Source organism: Temnothorax longispinosus, chromosome 4 (assembly GCF_030848805.1).
Source record: "Temnothorax longispinosus isolate EJ_2023e chromosome 4, Tlon_JGU_v1, whole genome shotgun sequence".
NCBI lineage: Eukaryota > Metazoa > Arthropoda > Insecta > Hymenoptera > Formicidae > Temnothorax > Temnothorax longispinosus.
Window position 1 is genome coordinate 22,278,035 of NC_092361.1, and position 25,793 is coordinate 22,303,827.

General features: G+C 41.3%; 1 protein-coding gene across 1 annotated transcript; it reads right to left on the reverse strand.

Moving 5' to 3' along the window:
• Nucleotides 1–16,632: 16,632 nt before the first annotated feature.
• On the reverse strand, nucleotides 16,633–21,693 carry LOC139811826 (achaete-scute complex protein T3). Its single transcript, XM_071776247.1, has 2 exons — nucleotides 20,525–21,693; nucleotides 16,633–18,576 (listed from the first exon to the last, which is right to left on the reverse strand). Exon 1 carries the CDS (start codon nucleotides 21,426–21,428, stop codon nucleotides 20,568–20,570), a length of 861 nt encoding a protein of 286 aa, XP_071632348.1. The 5' UTR covers nucleotides 21,429–21,693; the 3' UTR covers nucleotides 16,633–18,576; nucleotides 20,525–20,567.
• Between the last annotated feature and the right edge of the window lie 4,100 nt (nucleotides 21,694–25,793).

Genomic DNA, 25,793 nt, shown 5'->3' on the forward strand with positions numbered 1-25,793 from the left:
ATGAGCAGAACAAGTACTTGCAAAGAAATTTGCAATATTATTAAAGGGATTATGGCAGTCCAAATTTTCTATACGAGTACAATTCTTTGTGAGAAGAGATCTTTTCTTTCTGTCTTTCAGTCTTTGAGAGATTTCTAGCAAGGACATGAAACGAATTTAAAGAGCTCCCAAATATTAAAACGCCGGTATCGTAACAAAGTAACGTTTAGTATTGCAAACGCTATTCGTCACACTTCGATCTTTATGCGGCCCATTACCCAGGATAGAACGCGATTAACTCAACGGAAGTGTATCGTATCAATTTTCACGGCGCTATCGAAAGAGGAGCGCCCGCGCCGCGGCGGTCGCCGCGACGGGAAGATCGATCGGCGTTATGGGTGATCGTTCGATCAGACGTGGTGCATTCGATACCTGCCCCGATATCCGCGTCGTCGGCGAACGTCGGCTGCGTTCGCCACGGGTGCCGAAAAAAAGAGGACCGGACGGGCGCACGCACGTACGCATGCACGCATGCATGCATGCACGCACGCATTCACGCACGCACGCACTCACACGCGTGCCCGTGGTCTCGGAAGCGAGCGAAAGAGGGAGAAAGATGGGGAATCCTGCTCGAGATGAGACGAGAATGACCGGGGGCAGCGCACGCGAGTCCGTAATGATACGCCGAAAGGAGGGATAGAGCTCGCGACCAGCTCGATGGAAAAAGAGAGTGGACACTCTCTGGCGCGAGCGAGCGGAATTTCGCGTGCAGAATTACGTACTCGCCAGTGTTGAACCGATCAGATCGGGGAATCGCCCCGAAAAAACAAGCCCAAAGTTCTCAAAAGCTATTTACAGAAATAAAAAAATAATATGAAGTAAAAATTAAAACTATATACGGATAAAAATATATAGATAACTATAGATTTTATTAAGTTTTTGAAATATTAATACGCTTGTTATTCAATATTAATGTCATTTGTAGAAGATTCTACAAAAATTTTGTGGGCTCCAAAGAAAATCAATTCGACCCTGCGTCTCGCGTCACTGATCGCCAACGTGATGGGGGAAAAAAACGTTTTCAATTTACGGCTGTGGTAAATTAGAAGTATTCTGGCCGCTCTCAAAGAAGCACTCTACGGCTTCACTATTCGGCATTGTATCCTCTCGTCCATAATAGTAACAATTCTCGCTAAAGTAGATTGTGGCCGTTAATGGAAGCGGGATTGATCGCTGAAGCGTAGATTATTTTGTCGATCCAAAAGACGAAGCTCGACGGAGTCGACGTCTTCGCGAATTCAATGGATTCACTGTTGTAAAATCAATCAATTGTCTCCAGAAAGCCGCAAAATCTTCGTCGAAAGCCACGCGATTCGAAAAAGGGCGTCTTTGATCTCTTTAAGGGAACGAGTTGGGGGATATATCGTTGTAACAGGATCGCGGCAATCAATTTAGCTTCAACGTCTTCGATCGCGCGCCCTGATCGATCATTCACTCGTGTGAAAGCTTTTCGGACGCGACGGGGAAATCGCCCGCCGGCAAAATTCATTTCATCCTTTCGCTCGACTTTCTGCAGCCATATGAGGATGCACTCGTCACGTCGATTTCGATGCGGTTAATGTGTATCAGTCAGTCAGACATGAATGGCGTTGCACTCGCTCACTTATTAGATCGCGTCGCATGTAGGTGCTATCGTTTATTACGCTGCACAACGTATTATTCAAAATATGAAAGAATAAAATCTATAAGGAGACTGGTAGGACCGATAGAACTTGAAGCAATGCGTTTCGTTGAAAAATTGTGTGCGTTAAATACGATGGTTACCATGAATGATCATTTACGATTTTCTGGAATAACGGCTCGAGAAAATTTTCAGGTATTCGTCGATGATCACGCGAGAAAGGGGCACCGTTGGGATGGGTGCATATGCAGTCGCACATTGTATCGCGCCGGAATTACGTACACGGCGTACAAATTGTCGACGGATAAACGAAGATAATTTGACTCTCTCAGGGAAGTCGTCAATTATCATAATTCCGCGAATGCTACAATTTCCAAATGCAAGTTGCAAACGGCAACGTTTCAGCGGGATCCGAAGCGGGAATGCGTATGTACGTGACCTGTTCTTTCTCGGTCGGAACGCTGCGCGCCGCTGTGCGTCAAAAGGGCGGGGAGGAGATGTAACGAAGGGTAACACGTGATAAGGGGGAGAGGCGCGTACATACGTGTTCTCCATTTGTTACAGATTCCGCTCTCTCAACAAGCAGAAAATGCGCTGCGAACGTAATTACGCGTCGTCGGCAGGCAACGTTCGATGGGTTAATGCGGCCGCGCGATATTAAAGTATTTATCGCGTGCAAGAGGTAGAGACAAGATGTAATTTCACGTCGGACGCCATGCGCGTAACGCCTCGCGTCAGGCAGTCCTGTTTTTGCAGATCTTAAATTCCACGTTGTTGTGTTTTCGGCCGAGCGCCGCCTTTATCACAAATTGGATTCCGCGTGAAGAGTCGGAGAGAGCAGAGAGAGAGAGAGAGAGAAAGCGAGAAAGAGCGAATCTTCGCTAGGCGAAGAAGAGGTATATAGCAATTTATTTGACCGTTCAGGTAGCAATTTATACCTACCTGTATCTCTTCCCTCGCGACAACGGACGACAAGTAAAACATTTGTGTTGAAAATTTCGCGAGCAGGACGAAGTTGGGTAGCAGTAAAAGTTATCGTAATTCATGTAATGCGCCGGATAACTGTGGAAGGTACGAAGGAAGCACGCGGGCGCGAGAGATGATGCAGCTTCGGTAAATTATCGGGAGATAAACGTGGCCGGTAATTTAGCGCGACTTTGCCAATTACCGCGCTTCTAAGAATGCCGCAATTTTGATACGCGTGCGTGCGGTTGCGGTCGCGTTCTTAATGGACCAACGTGTCCACAACCAGTTTCGTGAATGAAACAGTATTGCGGGATGGACGAAAAGAAAGAAAAAAACGAGCAACATGAGCGAAGATATCGGCAGAGACAAAGAGATAACTGACGGTCTCTCAGCCGATTTCCGATACTGTGTTTTTTAGCGATCGAGAGAATTGTATGTACGAGTGTAACGCAATTGCGTGCTACGGAAAATGTAATTGTACTGGTGCAAGATTCCTGGGTAAGCAAAATACAACACTGACGCACTTAACATACATGACTTTGAAACATATCGTTATTTTCCATTCAATAGATCGAATATGAAACATTAGCACCGGTTTGCGCCGGTCATGACTGTCATTTTAAAACTTTAAGAAAATTTATGCAAAATTATTCGTCGTATTTGCGTCATGACTGAATACAATTGAAATACAATAAAGTCGTTGAATTTAAATAATGTATAATTGTAAACAGAGACCTAATGCTAATTAAATAAAAAAATGCGTTGTATTTTTTTTATTGGTTTGAAAAACAAGATTCGATATTTGCTGATATATTTACGTTTATGAAACGCCATAATGCTTTCTTTTTAATAAGATTCTTTTTAATAAATTTCTATTTAAATAAAATATGTATTATAATACTAACTTCAGTTTCGTAAAAGAAGTGTGGAAAACTCACTAGATCGAAAGAATGCAAGTCAATGATTAAGCTGTTTTTTTTTTTTTAATTAATAATAAAGTATTATTTCGATATTGTGCAATTTTTTTTTAATTTGACAAATACATTGTTTATATCAACTTAATAAATTGAGAAACGGTATGATCTAGCACAACCTAAATTTACATGTTACATACATACTCACAAAATAATCTTACGACCTCATAATCGTTAATTGCTATAGACATTGATTTTCGGAACGTATATTTCGAGCGATCTAATTTCCGATTCGCGCATCGTATATTATACTAGGTATGTGTCGCATATTTATTATATAACTCATGCGGCATGGCATTTACCGAGTTCTCACTTTCCCGTCCATCCCGACGTACGCGATCCCTCCTTCTTCGGCGGGCAACACTGTTGCAGTCGGTGGAGTCGGTGCAAGGCGCGCGCGGCGCGCACGCACGTCGAGAAAATAAAACACCGCCACTGCCCCGGGAGCGCATTTCACGATACGCCGCTCTGCCCGAGAAAGGGATCGACCACACGGCGGGTTGGACAAAGATGAAGAACCCGAGTTCGGTGGGAACCCAAGAAGTTGCTGCCGGTCCCGCTGCCGTTGCCGCTCCTAGCGATGGGAACCAATCGCGCTCGACCACTTGACTCCTAGTTTTTTTTAACGGAAAGTTTGAAACGACACACCGGACATTACCGCCGCGTTTACTCTCGATTACTTAATCTATTTAAGATTGATAACTTTTTCTGTTTCTCCAAAGAAACGAGTGTTTATTAAAAATCCGGCGCTAAAATGATTGAGACACTTTTGAGTTATAGCTTCAATAAGAAAATGAAAATAATAGTAATAATTCTTCAAATGTTAATTTAATACTTTTGCTTTACCTGATATATTAATTTAATACATTTAGCGTTTTAACAATTATTATTACTATCAATTTATACAAATTTGTATAGAAGTTACTAAACAAAAGTCATTTTTGAATGGTCTGTTGCTAACTATATATATAGAGCATCAAACTTTTCGCTTGCTATGTTAAAGTCTAAAGGCTAAAGTTTCCTTCGCACCTGATTACTGGGAGCGGTAAAAAATAGCGGCGTGTAGAGCGTAGTCCTAAATTTACTCGCGCCGAAGCTCGTTTCTCTTCACAACCACAATGTATTAAGTAACAATTACCGACCGCAAGCGCACAGCATCAATGTGCGATCCTCTCACTCTCGCTGCATATCATCGGCAAAAAATGTATTATTCCGTCAATTACGTAAGATTCGAGTGTCGATTCGCAATTGCCACGTATCTTGCCGTCACTGTAGAAACAAGAGTGGATGATCGGACGGGCTGCACCCATCCCATACGATTATCTCGGCTATTATAAACAGACTCTAAAAGAAGCAACTCGAAGTGATGAGAAAGGGGAATCGCGCGAGCGCCCCGAAGAGATCAGGAGAAGACGAAGAAGAGATTCTCTTTTGAAAGGGGGTGGAAGTGATGTGAGATAGCCATCGGCATTCCGTGGAAGGAAAGCGCAGGAAGATGGCGGGAATGGCGGGAAGATGAGAAGAAGAGAAAGAGAGAAAGAGAGAAAGATGAAGCCTCGAGATAGAGCGAACGTGGCGGTCGCGTGGCCGGCAGAGGCGCGGGCGCGCGCGTGTGCACGAGAGACTCATCACGATGTTTATTCCGTTGCAGTTGGGTAGTTTATCAGCCGGTATATCGAAACTCATTTCGACAAACGGGAGAGTTGCCCTCCGCCAACATTAGTAATACCATGACATTTCTCAGTTAATTCAATGTATGGTTCAATTTCACACTAATTGCATTCTTCGACATCTCACTCTTCGTCTTTCCATTCGCGCGTCGCGTGCAGTGTCCCAAAAATATGTGGCACACATACTTAATCACCAGGGGATTCCAGCGCTTTCATCTATAAATTTTGTGAACAAAAATTATGGGACCGTTTTTCTCTAGCGACATTTATGTCTCATCTAAATTGGATTTAAATAAGAGGGAGCTTTTATCTTGCTTTTATCGTGCACCAATCTCTTCTTTAATTTCACTACCTCTCGTTTAATCATAGCCGGAGCAGAAATAATGCTCTTGATATCATTATAAAATACTTGTTTTGATATTCGGTTCAAGTATACGACGATATAAAATATATTGGCGACCTCTCTTTTTTTTTGCATCGTCGAGAAGGAATGCGTGGCTCCTTCGGCTTCTAGGTCGTGGGCGTTTTTCTTCCCGTTCGACATCTCCTCTTTGCAAAGTTACCATGTACTCGTAAAGATTGAGGACAACGTTAAACTCGTATAAAAATTAATCACCAAAGTCGTCCGGTTCGCAATACCTAGGCGGCGCCGCGGCGTGCTTTTAAAGAGATGCCATAGAATCCGTAAACTTTGCCTGGGAGATTACTTCCTGCTCGCGATACCGATACAATTTACGCGCGATGGCAGCAAAGCGAGTCTAACGAGAATATTACCAATTTTTGTAGTGATGTATCAAGCGATGAAAAAGACAGACGCAGGCGGGAGATAACGATCCGACTTTTTTGTTACTCGTAATACGAGGCGATTTGACGAGTCGTAATTACCGGCGACATCTTCATTATCGCACTCACAAGAATCGACCCGTGGATCTTAAGTATCTCCATGAAAATAATATATACGTGTATATACGGCAGACGCTTTTTCGCGAGATCGTAATAGCGTTTTAAATCCCTTCGGGAGCGCTCGTCGTGCTTATTTCCAAGGTCAACTCGGTGCTCCCGGGTGTAATTTCGATTTTTAATGCCCGTTGCAGCCTAAGGTGCGCCGAATGTTCGTCGAGGTCTCGTTACTGGGACCTAACTCGCCGGGATCGCCGTTGTTTATCCATGCACACGCGCGCCGCGCACGCACTCGCCGCGCGCGAACGTATAAGTTCGAAGGACGAAAAAAGGCATCGGACCGCGGCGTTTGTTCCGCTCGGGCCCCGAAATGATTGGGAGCACTTGGCTCGGTTTGTAGGTTCGTATGCCACGGGGCCAGTAGGCTCCCGTCGACAGGCCGTGAGCACGTGTGTGCATCCGACTGGGTCCGCGAGCACGAGCCGCGCTTCGGTTTTAATTCGCGTTGATCCAAATTGCGTACCGGGGTCATTGGACGGAGATGAAGCATAAGAATAATGTCAGCTTCCAATAAGTAACTCCTTTTTTTATCGTCGTATAATTCCTATACTCATATTGAATAAATATTTTTATTTCGTTTTTTCAAAAAAATTTGTCAAAATGAGAAAAAAACACGAACATATATACAAAAAAAAAGTTTTACAAAAAATATTGTTATACTTAGGATATTATAACATCAATTTATTTATTATAATTAGTATTTTTTTTCCTTTTGTTCCACACACGCACGCACGTACGCGCACTCTCTCTTTCTTTCTTCATTTTCCTATTTCTATTTTACTCTTTTTCTCTCTTCTCTCACTTTTCGTCGTTTTTCCTCTCGTTCTCTTTTGCTCCCTCCTTATCTTGTTCTATCTTCTTTCTTCAGCTTTCTCTTTCTCACATTAATAATTGCACCGTCGAAACCTGTCCGGTTTATACTCGGCCGGAGTGCAAAGGGAGGAGTAGCATGCGGACCTGCTCGTTGCCGCTCGTCTGAGGTACTGGTAATTGTCGGAGCCTCTCTTTCGGGTCCTCGTTAGATCCGCTCCGTTTGGCTCGTCGTGGGTCCGCTGTTGCTGGAGAGCTCCGATACCACACAGATCGACCGCAACACTCCGCGCTGGTTTCACCGCCGAAATTCGCTCGGAATTGGTTCAGCTTATTCGGCTTGACCGCCGAAAATCGAGCACGTGCTTTCTACGAGGGCCGTACATGACTGTCCAGTCGAGACACAGAATTTTGAATTACATTGCGTAAATCCGACCACCGCACGTGTGTGTATGTGTGTGTGCGTGTGTACAGGATGTTCGAAAAATCATTGATATTGCACGTAAAACTCTTTCCGTGAAATTACCTGCTCTTATTTGTGTCACTTTAGAAAAAATTATACCAGGTTTTTATATTGGTTTTATGTTATTCTAACAATCACATTTTTATTCATATTCTCATTTTTTATTCAGATTGTAATTTTTAGTTACTTAGATATATCAGTAATTTTTTTTTGGTATATTATATAAAATTATATACTTTACTAAAGATGATCTCTATTTAGATTTACATCTACTTTATCGATAACATTTGCACGAAGTTATAAAATATAGAGAAACTGTCTTCACACACACATCTATTATATTTAAGGTTTAGTTAATCGAAATTCCAAAACCTGTCCCCAGATTTTTATATCGTTTTGTCCCTTCTGATTCAGTAGGTATATATATCGATATGGGCGCGTGCGGACGTTGTCCTCTCAGTCTCCAACGTTCATCTTCAATTCTCCAATAATTTCTTACGGGAGTCCCCCGTTTGTTCGAGAACGATTCAAGGCCTCTCGGCAAAATCATAGGTGACATTATGCCAGTCGAGCCGAAGGCGTGATTTCGGCAAAGTGGCCAGAAAAATAGCATACCGATCTCGCATTCTATTGAATCCGGACCACAAGCGGTCGGTAATTCCGCGGGTCGGGTCATCTCTCATCTCGCCTCTTCGCGCCCGTTCCGCATTACAATTTCTTCGGCGAGCCACTAGCTCCCTTCCTCTGTATGCCCACGTCTCTCTCGCAGGGGGGTGACAAAGAGTCGCTGTCGAAGAAAGAGAATGGCAGACTGTATGGCGACGGTCAATGTCGAGGCGTGAGACCCCGGGACACCATGGATTGTCCTCGGAAGAAAACGCGAATACTGAATGGGGAAGAATGGTGGCCAAACGAGGCGAAGTTAGTCGACCCTACTGCGGTTGCACCGACGACGGTGATATGGAAACGGTGCGGCGCGCGGCGCGGCGGCGAAGATCGACGAGGATTTCTCGTCATAAAAACGCCCCTCCTGGCGGCTCAGAAAAATCGCGGCTCGGGGTACTGCGATAATATTTTTCTAGGATCCTAGAAAAACTCGATACTCGCGTTTGCAGCCACCGGGACGGCGATCCATCCTTCGATCTCATCTTCCCCGGCCACCGTTCTTCTCTCGCGGTCGGATTACCGAGGCACGAATTGTAACCGTGAAAGGATCCGATTCGAGAACGGATACGTCCTCGAGCTTGTCTGTTTGTCTTCTCATTCAACTGCGTGCCGCGTTGAGTTTTCCTTTTTTGAGACACCATTACAGTTTCCTTATACCGCTTCACGAGCGATAGGAACGCTTGTTTTGTTAATGAACCGATATCTTCGTGGCAATTTCAATTTCCGATCCATTGATCCGTAAATTCGTACAAAGACAAGTCATACAAAGAATCCAGTTGCAAGTCCTCCATTTTGTTTTGTTGATTTCGCTATATATATCCACAGAATATATATAATTCATGCTAATTGTATACTGATTAACATATACCAGAGGCGTATAGGACGACCTCGGAAGATAAGACCGATAAAAGGATAAGCAATAATGAGTGGTAAACGTGTTGCAACCGCGTCGGTTGATCAGGTAACACGCACCGATCGGCAAATGAGAGCATCTCGCACGTTCGGCTAATGAATAATTTTAGTATACTAACGAAAATAGTCAGCGGCGCGCCCGCAGCATCGCCGAATCCTTTAATCAAGTCGTTACGCTTTCCGCACGATGCCGACATGCAGGATGATCCGTTCGTGGTTTCGACACGTGTCCGTGCGCGATAAACGAAGGATGATCGCGCTAGTCTGGCAAAGGGGAGGGAGAAAGATAGATAGAAAATGAGAGAAGAGAGAGAAAGAGAGAGGGAGAAAGAAAGAGGAGCTCGTCGCGAATCGCCGCGTGTTGTTGCCGGGATATAAAGATCTTCTTAATTCGCATGAGGAGCCGGCTTCCGTGCTTTTTTAATCCACGTGGACTTTTTGCGGGGTCCCTGCACCCGGTGGTGCCTACCAACGTCGCTCGCAACGTGTATATTTAGGCTAGCATTAGTCCGTCCCGGCTCCTAGGCGGCTGCTTATTAACTCTTCTTCGGCATATTGCCTCCCATAATGCGACCAACAACTGCAACGCCTCCCCTATGTTTGCCTCCTTTTTGCCTACCGCTGCCTTCCCTTGGGTGCGGCGAGGGGTTCCTAATTCTACGATATCGCATCGCGACTAATTCGCAGCCGTGATTGGCAATGATGACCACGATGGATCTTTGGCCGTCGCGATGAGCATGTAGATGATTAAAATACATAACGACGAAAGTTTTTTTTCGATTGTGAATTTTTTGCGATTACTTTGAAACTACCACGTTGTCATGATTAAATTAATAGTGCGAAGTTTAATGTTACTGAATGCAGCCTTGTCCTGAAGTTTATACTAGCATTAGCACACATGTTACGTCATTCGAACACAATCGGCCTCCAGTCGGAATCGAGATACAGTCGTGAACGAAAGTTAGTTTGGCAAATATTTGTCACTTCCGGTTCTGGAGCTCTCTCACAGAGACTAGTTGAATTCTATTCTAGAAGAGATTGGTTTCTTTAGCAAATATAACAAATCTAATAAAAATTATCGGAAAGAAGAGAGAGGAAAGGAAAAGAAAATTTTTTTAGTTAAAATAGTCTAATCTTTAATTATACCTTAACTAACTCTTTCTTTCAATTAAAAGTTAACTTTAGTCAATAATAGACTTTACACTTTAAAGAATTGTTTCTATTCCTAAACGTGCGACTAAATACTTAAAGAAATATATATCGTGCATTTTTAACTTTTATTACGTATCCAAAGTTCGTTAAAATTAGAAGGAGACATTTATATTTCTTTGTTAGAGATTTATCTGACTTTTTAATTTTTTTTTTCTCTGAAGTTCACCAGGTGGTCTGAAGATGCAGGACTTCTTGCGGCTGCTCTCGATGATGCGTTTGCTTCATATCGAAGAGCACTGATCAATAAGGGATGATAAGGCGGGCAGGATACAAAGCGTAAACAATCGTTTTTTGGCAAAGTCACATCGTGCCCATCCGTCGTTTTCGTTGTTGCATCGATGAGCGATTAGAAAGTAATTAGCGCCCCGATAATTGCCAATCCTTAGATCAAACCCCTGCGGTTCCTACTCATCTCGTACCGGATGTTCAATACCTCGGAGTAGGGATCTATTGTTTTCCATTGAGCACTTTCTCACGTTGCTAAGCGTTGCCATTAACTATCTTGCGTTACTATAAGAAATTCATTTGCTATGACGATATGCACAACGTTGCTCCGGTTATAAAATTACTTTTATCCTGAGATTGCTTTGCTCACAAAACTTGTTCTTCTTCTTTCTAGAGCGATTGAGTCGCGAATCTTATCTGCTGACAGCCAAAATAACAATGAAATCGCTGTATCTCACTCTCATTCTCGTTTCGGACAATTTCAGGCAAGATAAATATTTTAAGAAAAACCAAATCGGTTTGCATACCGGTCGCAAAGCCACAGGCGGTCTCGTGCAACGATCTTGTGACCAAGGACGCAACATTGTAACACTGTATCTCTGTTTTCCTTCAAACAAATCCCAGAGTGCCTCGAGACTGTCGCATGCAATCGTCTGTGAGAATCGCAGACGGATGGATTTACTTGGCTAAGCACACATTGCATTATGTTCTCCTCGGTTAATGTACAGGCTAACGAGGCCGGGATATGGTTTTTCCGCGACAAAGGCGTAGGTTACATAGTGACGGCGCGAGAAGAAAAAGGGAAAAGGGAAAAGGGGGGAGGGAGGACATTCATGCGTGGCCGTCTCTCCCGGTACTACCACCAGCGAAATGAAAGGGAAGGCACGGTAATTGAAGTTAAACGAGATAGCCGGCCATTCATGGGTTACGGGATCGTGACAATGAAGCTGGCTCTTGGTTGAACGGACGCTTCGGGCGACAGACAATGGCTCCGCTGGAGTTTACACCGCGTCGAGGAGTTATGCCGTAATATTGTGGCCGTCCTGGTAGTTTTCTGCCGATGTCGATGAAGGTACCGCGTGAAGTTCTTCGAGGCTCGTCGTTCACAAAGTCGCCTGGCCGATTCATGCTGCAGTTTCGCCCCGACCTCAGTTCGTTCACCGCGCGGAGCTGAAGTTCAGAAAGAAATGCTTTGACAGTGATTTTCGTCACGTTCTTAGGAACTGATCAATCTATTGCGAGGGATTTATATAGAAAACGGATTAAGTTGCAATCTTTGAGGAATTTTAAAATGCGTTTTTTTTTATTAAGATATATAAAAAATATATAAGATTGGCGATAAAGTTATAATAATCGTGGAAAATAAAGATATACGGAAATCTTTAATTTTTAGAAGCACTTTGCCCTTACAATCATATCTTTCTTCTCAAATCTGAAATAAAAGATTAGATTTAATTTGCAATTAGCATCATTTGCAAAGAAATATATTTCTTATATCATTATATAGTTGTTAGAATCTGCGCATATCGCGTATCTTTAATCGATAAGAGGAATGTACAAAATCAATTTGTGATCGATTTATACTCGACAAGCACGGTTTACCTATCTGGCATTTTTTTCAACCATGTAACGAACCAATACTCTTGCATAAACATCGATACTTATTCATCGTTACAATGCGTGCAGTGAAATCATGTAAATGCGAATCGGATTAATAATACAAATGTGAAACTGGCGGATAGTATATGAGTATATGCATGCCATGCACGCCAGGAAGATGCATTATTCCTTCCACTGTTTTAAAAGTCATAAAAGAGAGAACCAAGAGAGCCGAGAGCGCTAAGAGTAGAGATGACCTAAGATATCATACCTTCTTTGTCGCGAGCAGATTTTTCCACAGATCAGTTATGACACCGAACGAAGGATTACAAGATTGATTTTCTTGTTCTCAGTGGTGGCCAGAGAGATCTCCCGTTGCGATCTCCTGGAAGCTGTAAACTCACTGCGACGCCGAGATTGAAATCTTGAATCTTTCACAACTCTTTCCTGCTTATCGTCGAAACAAAAGTGAGATTCGTGGAGAGCGCGCAGCGGCTGATCGTATTTTGGGGAAATAATCGATGATCCTCCGCGAAAGACATCGGTCCGGACGCTCAGGAGGAGCGGACTCTCTGTCGTTTACTTATTTATCATATAAAAGAGCTCTCATATATTTTCAAATAGTCGAACCTGTTTCTCGTTAACACCCCGCGTATCTCATGTGTCACGTTGTAGACAAGATAGATAGAGTCACCTGAAGAGAGAGTCCAGTCAAGATAATAACTCTTTCCATGCCGATGTTCTATATACAGAAATTTAACTAGAAACAAAACTAGATAATAAAACTAATTATGCATTTAAATGTATAGATATATAGGCGTACATATTACTTTTACTATTAGATACATATATCACATATATATTTTTGAATTGTTGACTTTTTTATCTGTCGATTAATTAAATACGTTGGAAAGTATTATCGCGAAAAAATTATTATATACTTGAATTCGTCGTGACGATGCAAGTAAGCGCATCAACGTGAGATCGTAGACGTCTTAATGGCAGCCAGGACGACTGCTGGGCGGGTTCGCCGAGAGCGATTGGCGCGCGATCGTTGATTTCATCCCGGGCGGTATCTCACTCCCCCATCTTCTGCGGTCGCACGTGAATTCTTCCCTGAAGAGAACGCAACATCCAAAACGCGTTTCCCGGGACGCTATTCGGCCGGGCACTACGACCACCCACGACACTCGAATGTGGCGAATCCGTGAGACGCGAGCGGGCACGAGTTCTCCCGTTTCACTTTTTTTTTCTCTTCTCGTCCTTCACTCGACACGACATCTCCCCGGATCCTCATCTCGGGCTCGAGAAGCCTCGCTTGAATGACTAAATGGAATCGAAGTGAAATGGAACGACCGCCCGTGTGTCATTCACATTCGTGTGTCACGTCTCGCTTCTCGTGGCTCCCGAAAAGCCGGTCCGGAACGATGATTCCCGGCGACGAAACGCGACGGTGCCGATGACTTTCGTGACTTAAGCCTTTCTGGCTGTCATGCGGCCATAATTATGCTAAGAGCACTGAATACTCTTTCTCGCTGAATGACTTGGCAGCAGTCGAAATGCGCGGGTTAAATTGTCTCTATTACTGACACAGCATATTATTTTATTATCATGCTACATTAATGTATGCATGCGTGTATTCGCATAATTTGATATCTTTAATGGCTACTGATCACGAATTTAGTAATATATAGGTGTTAACAAATAACATTACCTGCATATACACATTATATCATTTGAACAGCGTGTTTATTCTAAAAATTATGTATATGCTGTGCAAATCCAATTTTTAAGCATTATAAATTTTAATGAAACGTCGATTTCGATGATCGTAAATAATAATGTTCGTGGGAGGGCATTAAAAATTTTCTTCTTGAGAGTCTTTTGACTAATCAATGATTAATCAATGATTATTACGCTTATTATATTTACTATCTATACGTAATCTCGTAAGATATTTGGACATCTTTTTCGAAGCAATTTGTGAAAGGGTTAATAGTTCGCGCGGGGTGTTCCTCTGTCATCTTTTCGCCCATTACCCCGTGGCATCTCTTATTACGTATGGAGCGGTGTGCGGAGTGTGCGTCCGGAAGCAAAATCGAAGAAAACGATACCACGCCGGGGTGGTATAATGCTTTCCATGGCACAGCCCCCGGCGTCCTTTCTCACACTCTCTCTTTCTAACGGAACAGAACGTGGTACAGCGCATCGGAACGCGCCGGATCCCGACTGACCTGTGGAAGAGTTGGAAAGGAAACTTGCCTCTAATTATCCTGTTGGGGCCATATAGTAGCCGCGTGAATGCACGCGTGCGCTGCGCCACGTACGTGAGTGCGTGCGTGCATTCGTGCGTTCGTGCGTGCGTGCGTACGGGTATAACGCTGACGCGCGATCGAGAGGAGGACCGGACTTCAAGGAGAAGGGCGGCAACAGAATATATTATAGACTCGTTCCTTTCGACTTGCGCCGCGCCGGGCTGAAATCTCGCTCTGGGTTTCGTGTTAACTTAAGTGTCCCTGAAACGGACTTTGTGGGAGAGCGCGCCGTACGTATGCCGCATACACGCGGTTGCCTCTTCTTCCAGTTGACCTCTTAACGGTCAATCTTTTTTCCCCTTTTTTTATGCGATCCATCCGGAAGTGGATTATGGATTGATACGAATTATTTGGTACTATCGGTCTGCGTTCTTAAGGGTGAGCAAATGGTCACATCGCGGAGTCAGAGCAAATCGCAACGTTGAAAAACGTAGACAGGAAATTGCGAGGAGTATTATTGATTTTTACGCGACAGTTACGTAGAATATCGTAATTATAATTTTAGTGAATTGAATAATAACAATATATAAGACTATTTATTTTCCCCATTTATTAGAAAATTAAAGTATAGAAAAATTTATTAAATGGAGGTTAATATAAATAACAAATTTCATCAATTTCGCAATGAGAGATTTTAAGTTTCTCGTTTACATGTAGAAAATTATATTAACAAAGTTAAATTTAATAATAAAGAATTATTTGTCGATCTCATGGAACAGCGATATGTACAATAAGTTCCATCCTTGAACTTTAAAATCCAATTTGAAAGAGTCTCTAAAAGGACCTACTATGCAACAACGAAGACCAGTTGCTAGTTGTTTTTGACGAGGATTCTCACCGGCTAAACGGATCCGGATTCGTCATCGTTTAATTCGTCATTGGGGTAGCTTGCGTCTTTTTAACTTTCGTTGCACCAGTAAAACTGGCCCACAATCCGATCGGCCCCGTATATTCTCTTGAACCTCGATTATCCTTCTTCTTTGCGCTCTCGCACGGTTTGTCGAGATAGATAAGAGAGATAAGAGAATATAAGGGCAGTACACAGTTGTAGTTGCATCAAATCTGCCTCTTGATATATTAAATCTGAACTATAGTAACTATACTAAGACACATTTAATAAATTTTAAAAAATCATTATATATGTGACAAAAACCAAGAATAATGAATCTAATATAACTGATTATTAATTTATATATTTTATAAGAGTGATATATTTTGAATGCTCATATGTACAATCGATATATTGTATTTAAAATCCAGATACATTTCTATAGTAAACAGAATATTTTTATTTTTTAATGTATTATTTATATGGTTCACGGTATTATCCGTATTATGCTAGATTGACACGTTGCATTTTGCAAGTCATTTGTGGCACATCGAAATCTTTAATGCTAATTCAGTCGGTTTGCGGTTTTGAAAATCGTGAGACAGTCAGAGGGATGTATATATGACAAGAAAATTACTGTTATTCCCACGTATTATTTACTCAGGGACCATAGAGAGAGAGACACTGACAAGAATAATCGAGACTAAACTCTCGACCTTAGACCTGTTTTTTTTGCTATGATATCATCAACTTCTTTGGAAAAAGGAAATAATTTAAAAAATTTTTACTCCTATAATTAATATTAGTATTTTATTGAACTGAAAGAAATTGACAGTAGTATATAGTGACATTTTGTTGTTTTTTCTGCACCTGCTGAATTGGATACTAGTAATCGTACGTAATTTACAATGGAATACGGGGTGTACTTAAGATAATAATACACGTATAATTTTGTCACGAATTCAAACAGCGTTTGAAATTATACGTGTATTATTATCTTTACCCGTTTTAATCTTGTCACAGTAAAAAGTATTTACTACAGTAAAGTGTGTGCGTGCTGGTACTTACGAGACTTACTAAAATTACAAATATTGCGAATGCATCAAAAATGCAAAATGTGTAATTACATTGTACCTCTATACATATTCATGATTGATTCTGATCTCCCTTTTTTCACCTGGCTCTTCTTTTTCTTCTTGCCTTTAAGATTAAAATTAAGATTATCTGAACTTTTTTACTTCAAATGAATAGTTTTAAATATATTTTATAAATAAATAGAGATGAAATAAGTAGATACCAATAAATTAAAAATATTTTTCAAGGAGTTGGAATTAGGGTAGCTTGATAAATAACAGTTTAGTAAAATTATTTGTAACGTCATTCGTTATATTTAACAAATCGTATTATTACAATGTTTCTTTTATTTATAAAAAGGCACTGCCGATCATGAAACATCGTCGATCGATTCGCTTCGCTCAAGTACACAAGTCTGCTCGATTGTGTGATTCATCCGTTATTCTTTCATACAAAATTTTCATACATTACATAACTTACGGCGCAGTGTACAAGTGCTGTCAATAGTCAAGTACGCAAGTATTCTGGATATTACTCGGATATCCGCGTATTACTTCGGAACACCAGATTTATTTAAAATGATTAGGAGACAAATGCTAAACAACGAAATAATGTCTCGATCACATCTTTTATGTATGTATACATTTATATCTTTAAGAAAGACAATTCATGAAAAGACACGCCCAATCAGAGAATAATGTTATATTTTAATAAATATAAATAATATATAGCATTACTCCCTGAACGTTTTTTTTTTATAGATAATGCTATTCAATTCCTAAAACACATAAGTCTATATGAACATAAATGATCTTAAATATAATGTCATAACATATATCGCTTCTAGTGTATTATTATTACCAATTTGTGTGTAGTTGGGATACATTGAATAAATATCTATAAAGATAAAGAAATAGGAACTGGACTTAATTTAAATACCGAAGTTCTGTCCAAAAAAGTAACTTAATATAATGTATCCGAATACACATGTAATTTTTTGAATTCGAGATGGGTAGATACTCGGTATAGAGATTACTCGATTCATACTAACAGCACTGTAAATAATTATTACATAATAGTATAACATGATAATTATAATTATCATAATATAAATATAATATTACATAAGTATGTAATGAAGTTATGAAAGAAATGAGTAACATTCTTAATTAATCGAGTACACGGATAACCGGGTAACGTCCGAAATATCCGGATACCTGAATATTGACAGCCCTAACGCTTACATTTGCTGATACAGTCAGTGATTCTATAGAATCGTTACAGATTTTATAGAATTACCGCGAATGAATCACTTTAATATATATACACATATATATATATAATTATTATTGTGTAATAATAATATAATGCAATACAATATATAATACAACATAATATATAAATGTAAATCTAATATATATAATATGATATATAATATATATAAAATTATTATTATAATTGTTTCAATATACACAATAATAATCGTAATACCTGTCGACGGATCTCATTTTAAGAACAACCTCAAATTATTAGTGAACTATTCGTTGACACGTTTTAAATGAAAATTACATGATTTCGAGGGAAATATCTTATAGCATGGACTTGTTTTCAATTATTAAGTGAAATCATGTAACTTTTTGTATAATTCAATTTTTCATATTTTACATGTAAAAGTAAGAGAACTGAATGTACTCACATGAATGTACATGTTATATCTCTACATTTCTTCGGATATATTTATGTGTTTTTCTTGAAACTACGCTTTTGCTTAAAATATTTTATGTGTTACGCGATAAATAGTTAAAAAATAATTTGAGGACGTTAAGATGGGTGAGCCATCCTGAATAAATAATTGTATATGCACGCCCTATTTTATAGGTTTACTTTTGGATATAATGAAATACGAGAAAATATTTTTGCCGTAATAAATTATGAAATAGAAAAATAACATAATTAGAAATTGCAATGTATTTGTCATGTACTTTTGAAGTACCACTTCTAATTGACGTTTTAAAATTATTCGATATCAATGCGACACATAATTCTAGAGATAATATATTTTCAAAGGTCTTTCGCATTTGTACAAAAGAGGCTAACGTATTACACATAGTTTAGACGAAGTGCAAAGTAATATGACTAGATTATAGTTAATGCAACAGCCGCTTTCTTCGTTACCTTTATTTCCCTTGCTCGTATTGTTTTTGTTTTTTGACTCACGCGTGCCTTTGCATTTGGTCGTTGCTGTAACAGAAAATGGGAAGGGATTTATTAGATAATGTAAGGTTTTATATTAAACAAGATAATAAGTATAATATAAAGTTAATAGTTTATTGTTACAAAAGGGTCTCGGATCTTATTCGGATGAACCGCGTCTCTTTCGATATTCCGCACGACTCGCTTGGTCGATCTTTTCGCTTTCGGGGCTTTTCAACGACTCGTCGCCCGCCGTCACCGGGTCGAACTCTCGCCCGTCGACAAGACAAACATATGCAAGGACAATAACATTACCGATTATAAACACATACAGCCCGCTTGAACATGCTCGAACATTTCGCCGATGCGAAGAGAGATAAAGCGTATCACGTTGAGATCCTACAATAAGCGTACCCAATATTATTAATATTATTTCATAAAATGAAATAATGATTTTTATTCGAATAAAGAAATTAATGGAATATATACTGAACGTTATACATGAAACTTTACGCGAATAATGCGACTCAAAGGCGACATTCAATGCTTGCGCTTTCAGTGTGATATCGATTCTTCCGAATAGATCGTGGGTTTCTTGTTGGTAGAGGATGATAAAAAAGAAGTCCTGCAGGTATGCGAGATGGAAGAAGCAGGGGATGATTTCAGGTAAGGGCGGTTTTACTGCAAAGGAGTCCTGCACGCTCTTCGTGGGCAAAAGCGAGAGAAAAAGTGGAAAGGAGTGGAGAAGAGAGAGAGAACGTACCGGTTCAAAAACCGACAAACGAGGGACGGGAATATCTTGAAAGATGCATTCAGGTTAAACGCGGCAGACGAAATCGTCCTCGTGAAAAAGAGAGGTGAAACGGGAGGTGGATAAAGAAAGATGGCGACAGGGGAAAAGTGAGAGATGGGTAAGATTACACACATACAGAGAAATATGACGAGAGATCCGAAAGTTACGTCCGTCAAGATTAGAGCTAAATGCGAAGGAAGGCAATCCTTCTGTATTTGCGAGTCGTTGAGGTCTTTGAACTAGGAAAAGAACTCACGAAGAGTCTTTCTCGAAGAAAATTCTTAAGAAAACTCTTAAGAGTTCTTTGACATATACGCTTGGCTTCGGATTATCATATTCACATATTTTTTATTTGCTACATTTAATAATTTTAATATTCGAGCAATACTATGATGTGAGAAATTGAAATGATCTTTATGTTATGTCACTTTTATTAAACGACGATGTTTTCGAGCTTACTTTATACAATGTACATATCCAACCGAAAAAAGGTGTTCCCCGGTGATCGGATCGAGCGACTTGGAAACGCCGCTGAAGGACGAGGGGCGGGGTGGAGTCGGGAAAAAAACGGTAGAAGAGGGACCGACACTCACGCACACACGTATGTGCATTAACGTACTGTGAAAGAAATCGCGGTACAAAAGCGTCGCTCTTCGAATGTATACGCGGTGCCCCTCTGAATGGAGTCTGCGATTTGAATGGTTTCAGCGAGGGTTCGTGCGCGCCATTGTGAGGGGGCAAGGTCACAAATTTACTCGGAAATTTCTTTAAGCTTCCCGGTAACGTAGCGAGATATTTCCCGTAGACGGAATATTTGTCAACTGGTGTGAAGGTGGCAAGCACAAAAAAACTATTTTTTGAGAAATTGAGATCCAATATCAATGTATCAATATCAATTATCAATTCTTAAATCAATTGTTCTGAAGTAAATTTTGACAATAATGTTATCCGAAGAGTTTTATCTAAAAATAATCCAGAAAATTAAAAATATGCTGATTAGAAATTGCAGTGAAGTTACTTTTGATGCAACATCACAAGTGAGATTCACAGTCAATTGAGTCACAAAAAATCTTTGAGTAAGACGACATAAGACTGACATTCACAATTATGACACGCGATGCAACTCTCTAAGGCCGTAAGATCTTGCAATGTGAATGACCGAGTTACAACTACAAAAGAAAAACATCAGATCACGACACTAACCTTCAGAAGAACGCAGGGGCCTAGCCAATCGATATCGATATCTTCACTGACTCTGCTGCCACCAGGAGATGACATCCAACAATTCCTCATCTTCCGGGCTCATCGGTTCGTAATTGTCGTAACTATCGGAATGCGTCGTGTAAAGGGTGCCAGGCGTGCCGTAACCTTGACTTCCGGCCGACGAGGTTTCAGAGACGAAGCTTGGCGTTGGTGAACTTGACGCCTCTGAGCATGTCGTCGGGACAAAAGTCGTTGGACTCGAATTCTGCCTGAGGTGTTGATGCCGAAGGTCAGATGCATGTGGACTACCGTGATGATGGATTTCATTGATGCCACCGCGTAGTCTCAGTTCTGCCGAATTAGAGTCGGAACTAACTCCATTTTCGGATGAGTTGGAGGACGTTGAAGAAGTGGACCCGCTGGACTCGGAACTACCGTCGTGCTCTTCCAGAAGACGTTGAAGACTCCTGATGTATTCCACCGCCATCCTCAGGGTTTCCACTTTGGATAGTTTCTTGCTGCCGGCTCTGGATCCTCCATGAGTCCCAGCAGTACTACTTCCCAATGCCTGCGCCACTGTCTGCGGTATGTGTTGTCTCAGAGTAGCGAATCCGTTGTTCACCTGCTTCACCCTGTTGCGTTCACGCGCATTTCGCCTAGCCACCGAGGCGGGCTGATGCGGTACCGTGCCGTAAGGTCCAGTCGCTTGTCCGTAGATCTTGGATCGCTTGCACCCGTGTTGTAGAGTACTGTTATTGGTTGGCATGCTATTAGTGGAGACAATCACGTTGCCGCGATGGGTCTGCGCGCTCGAAGTGGCGTGAAGGCCGTGGTGATGATGCTGCTGCTGCACACTCAGCATGATGGGCAGGATGCTCTCCTCCTTGGAACCCACTAAGGTCATATCACGAATCCCCCCACCACCCGGGAGCAGGAATTGTAGCAGCGCGTGCCAGGCGACCTTCGTGCGACGTACACTGCTCGACGTATCGAAGAGAAACTTTGCCGAGGTGAGGTCGATGCGACTCGTTAACACCTCGTAGTACGCGCGTATCGTGAAAATGAAAAAAAAAACAGACCAAAAGCGTGTGGTTTACTCGACCGACCGAAAAGAAAAGCGTGGGAAGAAAAATTAATCCGCACCCTCGATGCTCTCGGTACGATTCTGGCTCCCGAAATGCTTAGCCAATGAGGGTTCGGGGCCTTATATAGCCGGGGCGGGCACGCGCCTATCCCCACGCACTCTCGATCTCGGGTCCTAAACCCCCGTCTTCTCCCCTTCCCCCGTTTTACCGGCCCGCAGCGCCTCATACCCCCGTGATTCCCCACTACTGCGGTCCCAAAGGCCCTACGCTGCCCGAGATTCTCATCTTCGATCGTCCTAGTACGCCGCTACTATCCTGATCTGTTTACCGATTTACCTTTTGGAGCACGCCGCGCTGTTATCAATATGATAGGACTTATCGTCGGCGTGTGCCGTCAAAGTAGTTGACGAATTGATAAGCTAACGTTAATGCTAGAAAAAGATAAATCGAAAAAGATGTGGCTTATATACTCTTTTTTTTATTACGTTTGTACATGACTAGACAATTAACTCTTGTGTGTATAAATAGTAATTACATTTTCTTCTATATTTTACTTGTCCCTCTTCATATCCACACAACAAACAAAATGTGCATGTGTTACGTGCACTAAAATCTGATTTGGAAAAATGTATCTTGCAAGAAAAAAACAAATAATTTGCTTTTGGACCAAAAATACTGATAAAAAAATGTACAGGTACGATATTATTGGAAAAAGTTAGAGAGATTATGAAAGGAAAGAGATAGAATAAAAATTTTGATACTATAGTTACTATTTTAAAGAACATTTTTACAAATTGTCTACAGATAAGAATTAATTTGCAATCTACACAAAATCTATTTATAAATAATTTCTTAATTAATAGTTGAAGTAAAATAAGGCCCAATGTCTATATATCCAATCGTTTCGCGATTCTCGTGTGAGAAACACTGGCGTGCACATATGAAGGGTCCACATCCCCACCGGCCTCGCGGTGTCTCGGGGATCGAAATTTGAACAGTTACCGGGAGAAAGAAAAGCTGGTCCGGGGGCCCGGGTAAGTTGACTGAGTGAGATGGCGAAAGAGCGAAGTGTAGAATATACGACGAGGACAGAAGCTGCAGAAGAAGAAGAAGAAGAAGAATGATGAGGAACAAGGAGTGGGAGGAGATGGAGAGGTCCGCGGCTGTAGAGAAGCTGTGCAGAAGACGAAGAGGCATCGGAGGAGGGTAAGGGAGCCCGGTGGCACGGAACATACGAGTACCCGAGACGACTGCAACAGTGGGGAGAAGCAGCGGCAGAAGAGTATAGCGATGGGCACGACTGCGGCACGTGTCTTTATCTTATATAGCACATATTTTGATATAAGCCCATTACAAAACATTGGAAAAGATGAAGAATATTTTGAAAATTTTAGTAGCTAATATATTGCTAATTTATTACCGAATTGGAAATGTATATAAAAGTGCAGAGCTATACGAAAGAAAAGTTCAGTTTCTTCGCGAAACATTGAAAACCGTGAAAGGGGTAGCAGGTGATGCATAGGCCATGATATACAGGCCTTAGAAAAAAATTTTATTTTTGATATACCAAGTTGTCTGAAAGAAATGGAACCAATGATATCGGTTCACTGCCGTCACTAGTAAAGAAGACATGTATGACGACAAAGAGGAAGGGGAAGAGACGCGAGCCGTCCTCCCTTCCTCACATTCGTGGCGCGCGCCTACTCCCATCCACCGACTCTCCCTCTCCCCATTCGTCCGGTTTTATCCTCACCGAACGGAGCGTGCGTCTGCATGCGTGCGTGCATGCGTGTATGAGGGCGCACGCGTTCTTGCTCAGGCCTCGTGCTTAAGGGCGTTTGTGTGGGGGATGTGCGTGAGGAGTCGCGTTCCTGTACGCGTACACGTCTGTGCATGTGCGTGCTCGCGCGTGGAACAGGTATATGCTCTCCTCGTTTCTTTTTTTTCTCCCTTTCGATTCTGGCGGTTCTTCCCGTCTCTCTCTTCGCGGGTCTGTCTTTCTTCTTGTCGAAAAGGCGACGCGTGAGGGAGCGTTATAGGGCGGTAGGGTCCCGCTGGACATTCCTACGTGAATAAATAAACGTCAGGCGGACGCCCGACGGTTTGGATAGATAATAGATGCGCGCTTTGAAGCCTTCGATAAGGATGTGTAGGAACGCGGGAAGAGATAACGCGTCTCGATGCGAATGTTGAAGCGCGAATCAGTAAAATAATAACATAAAACACGCAATATTTAATGTGCGGTACTACAGAGCTGCAAAATTTATGTTAATATTAATTTTACATTTGTCTTCATTGAATTTGTTTCAATGGAATTTATCGATATTAAAAGTACATCTTTTTCATAGCGTTGATCATATAAATGACATTCGAATATTATTTGCGTCATGTTAAATATTACATGAATATTCTTTATTGTATACAATTGGTATGGTCAATAATTGCTACGTATTTAACATGTACACATACGGCCAATGAAAAAATTACAAGTGTTATTTAATCTGAAAAGAGTAAGGAATTCAAAAGCATCACTAGGCGCGCGGCGGTGTCAAAGAGGAACCGGAGTGATCGTATACATAAAGAATGGAGGCGGGGCGGAGATTTTTCGAGTGCGAGAGAAATAGAGGGAAAGAAAGAACGAAAGTAAATTCGTGATAGCCTTATTACTTTAAACCTCCGAATTAGAATTTATTCCGTAATTATATTCCTCGGGGGCCTCTCGATTCTCTCTTGCCAAACACTTTGCCGTTAATTACCGTGGAATTAATTACCGTGTCGAGTGGTGAGATGAACGATGCCACGTTTGTATTCTCCAAGTCAACCCTTGCAGGGTACGTCGACTCCGATGCAACTGCGATCCGAAACGCGCGTTGCAGTCGTCTCGCGCCTCGGGCACGGTCTTAGATGTTAGATCGTTCGGATCATTGTCCCGCGCGATCATAGAGATTAGGGGCTTTCTGGTTGGCCGGATGAAGTATGGACCGTGGATGCAGCGCTATGCAGTTGTTACAATTTCTCTCAGCCCTTTTGTTCTCCATCATTTTCACGACGGAGGCGTTTAGAGCAGTTTAGTTTTATAATACGTTGTTGTAATAATATACCGGTGTTGATTTGTGTCTATTACACGGTACTATAAACAGTTTAACAAGTATCTAAGTATAAATGATAATAATAGTTATGGTTTGTTCTCCTACATTAAATAATTTTTGTCAGGTATATATAAATACGTATATATATATTATATGTACGTATATCTAACTTGTCTATATCATTATTTTTTGATATTGTGAAATTAATCACTTTGTAAAGTGCTTTATTCAGATACGTCACGCGTAAAGAGAATTTTTTTAGATCCCTTATTAACTGCAGACGCTTTATAACGGCGACAAGGCCGATAATGATCGTCCTCGAAAAATTGCGTCGACTATAAAGCAAAACGCATCGTCACCAAGATCATTTATAATAATAAAGATATCGAGAGAGAAAGTAACGAATTTCATCGTGGATATATGACAGTCTGTGTTTTTATTTTCTTACAAATCTCAAGTGTTGTGATGAATGTAACATTGAATGTGGGGGCACAATATATGTAATAATTATAATAATTAATTAACAACAGCTAATTAACTTTGAATAAGTTTATGATCTTTACGACTTTTTATAAGGATTATTAATTATGCTCATGAAAATGCCGTGTTTCTTACCGTAACAGTAAACTTAACATTGTCGTAATCAAATTTGTAAAAAATTAGATAGATGACATGTGCAACACACAGGTTTGCCAGAAAAATACGTGTTTTCACGTGTCGGCAGGTCGACACCGGCTCGCATATGTAATGTACAAATACTTCAGTGTTCTGGAATGTGCAGGGAGACGAGGAGGGCAGTTCGAGGGAGAGAATTTACTCATGCATACGTCTATTTCGTGAAGGGTCATGTGGGGTTGCCGAACACAGAATATAATCGGCGACACATATGGCGTGCAAACGCATGTAGGCAGTGCGTATTGGTGCGTGAGCCAACGTACCTAACATATGTCGCAGCAGGTTGGCCGGATACCGACATTGCTGATTAATTCATTCGTATCAATATCCCGAAGATTTTTTAAGCCTTTAATAATAATGGAGATTAGGAAAATTCTATATGATCGTTAGGGACATTGTGCAGTAGTTAGAAAATATCTA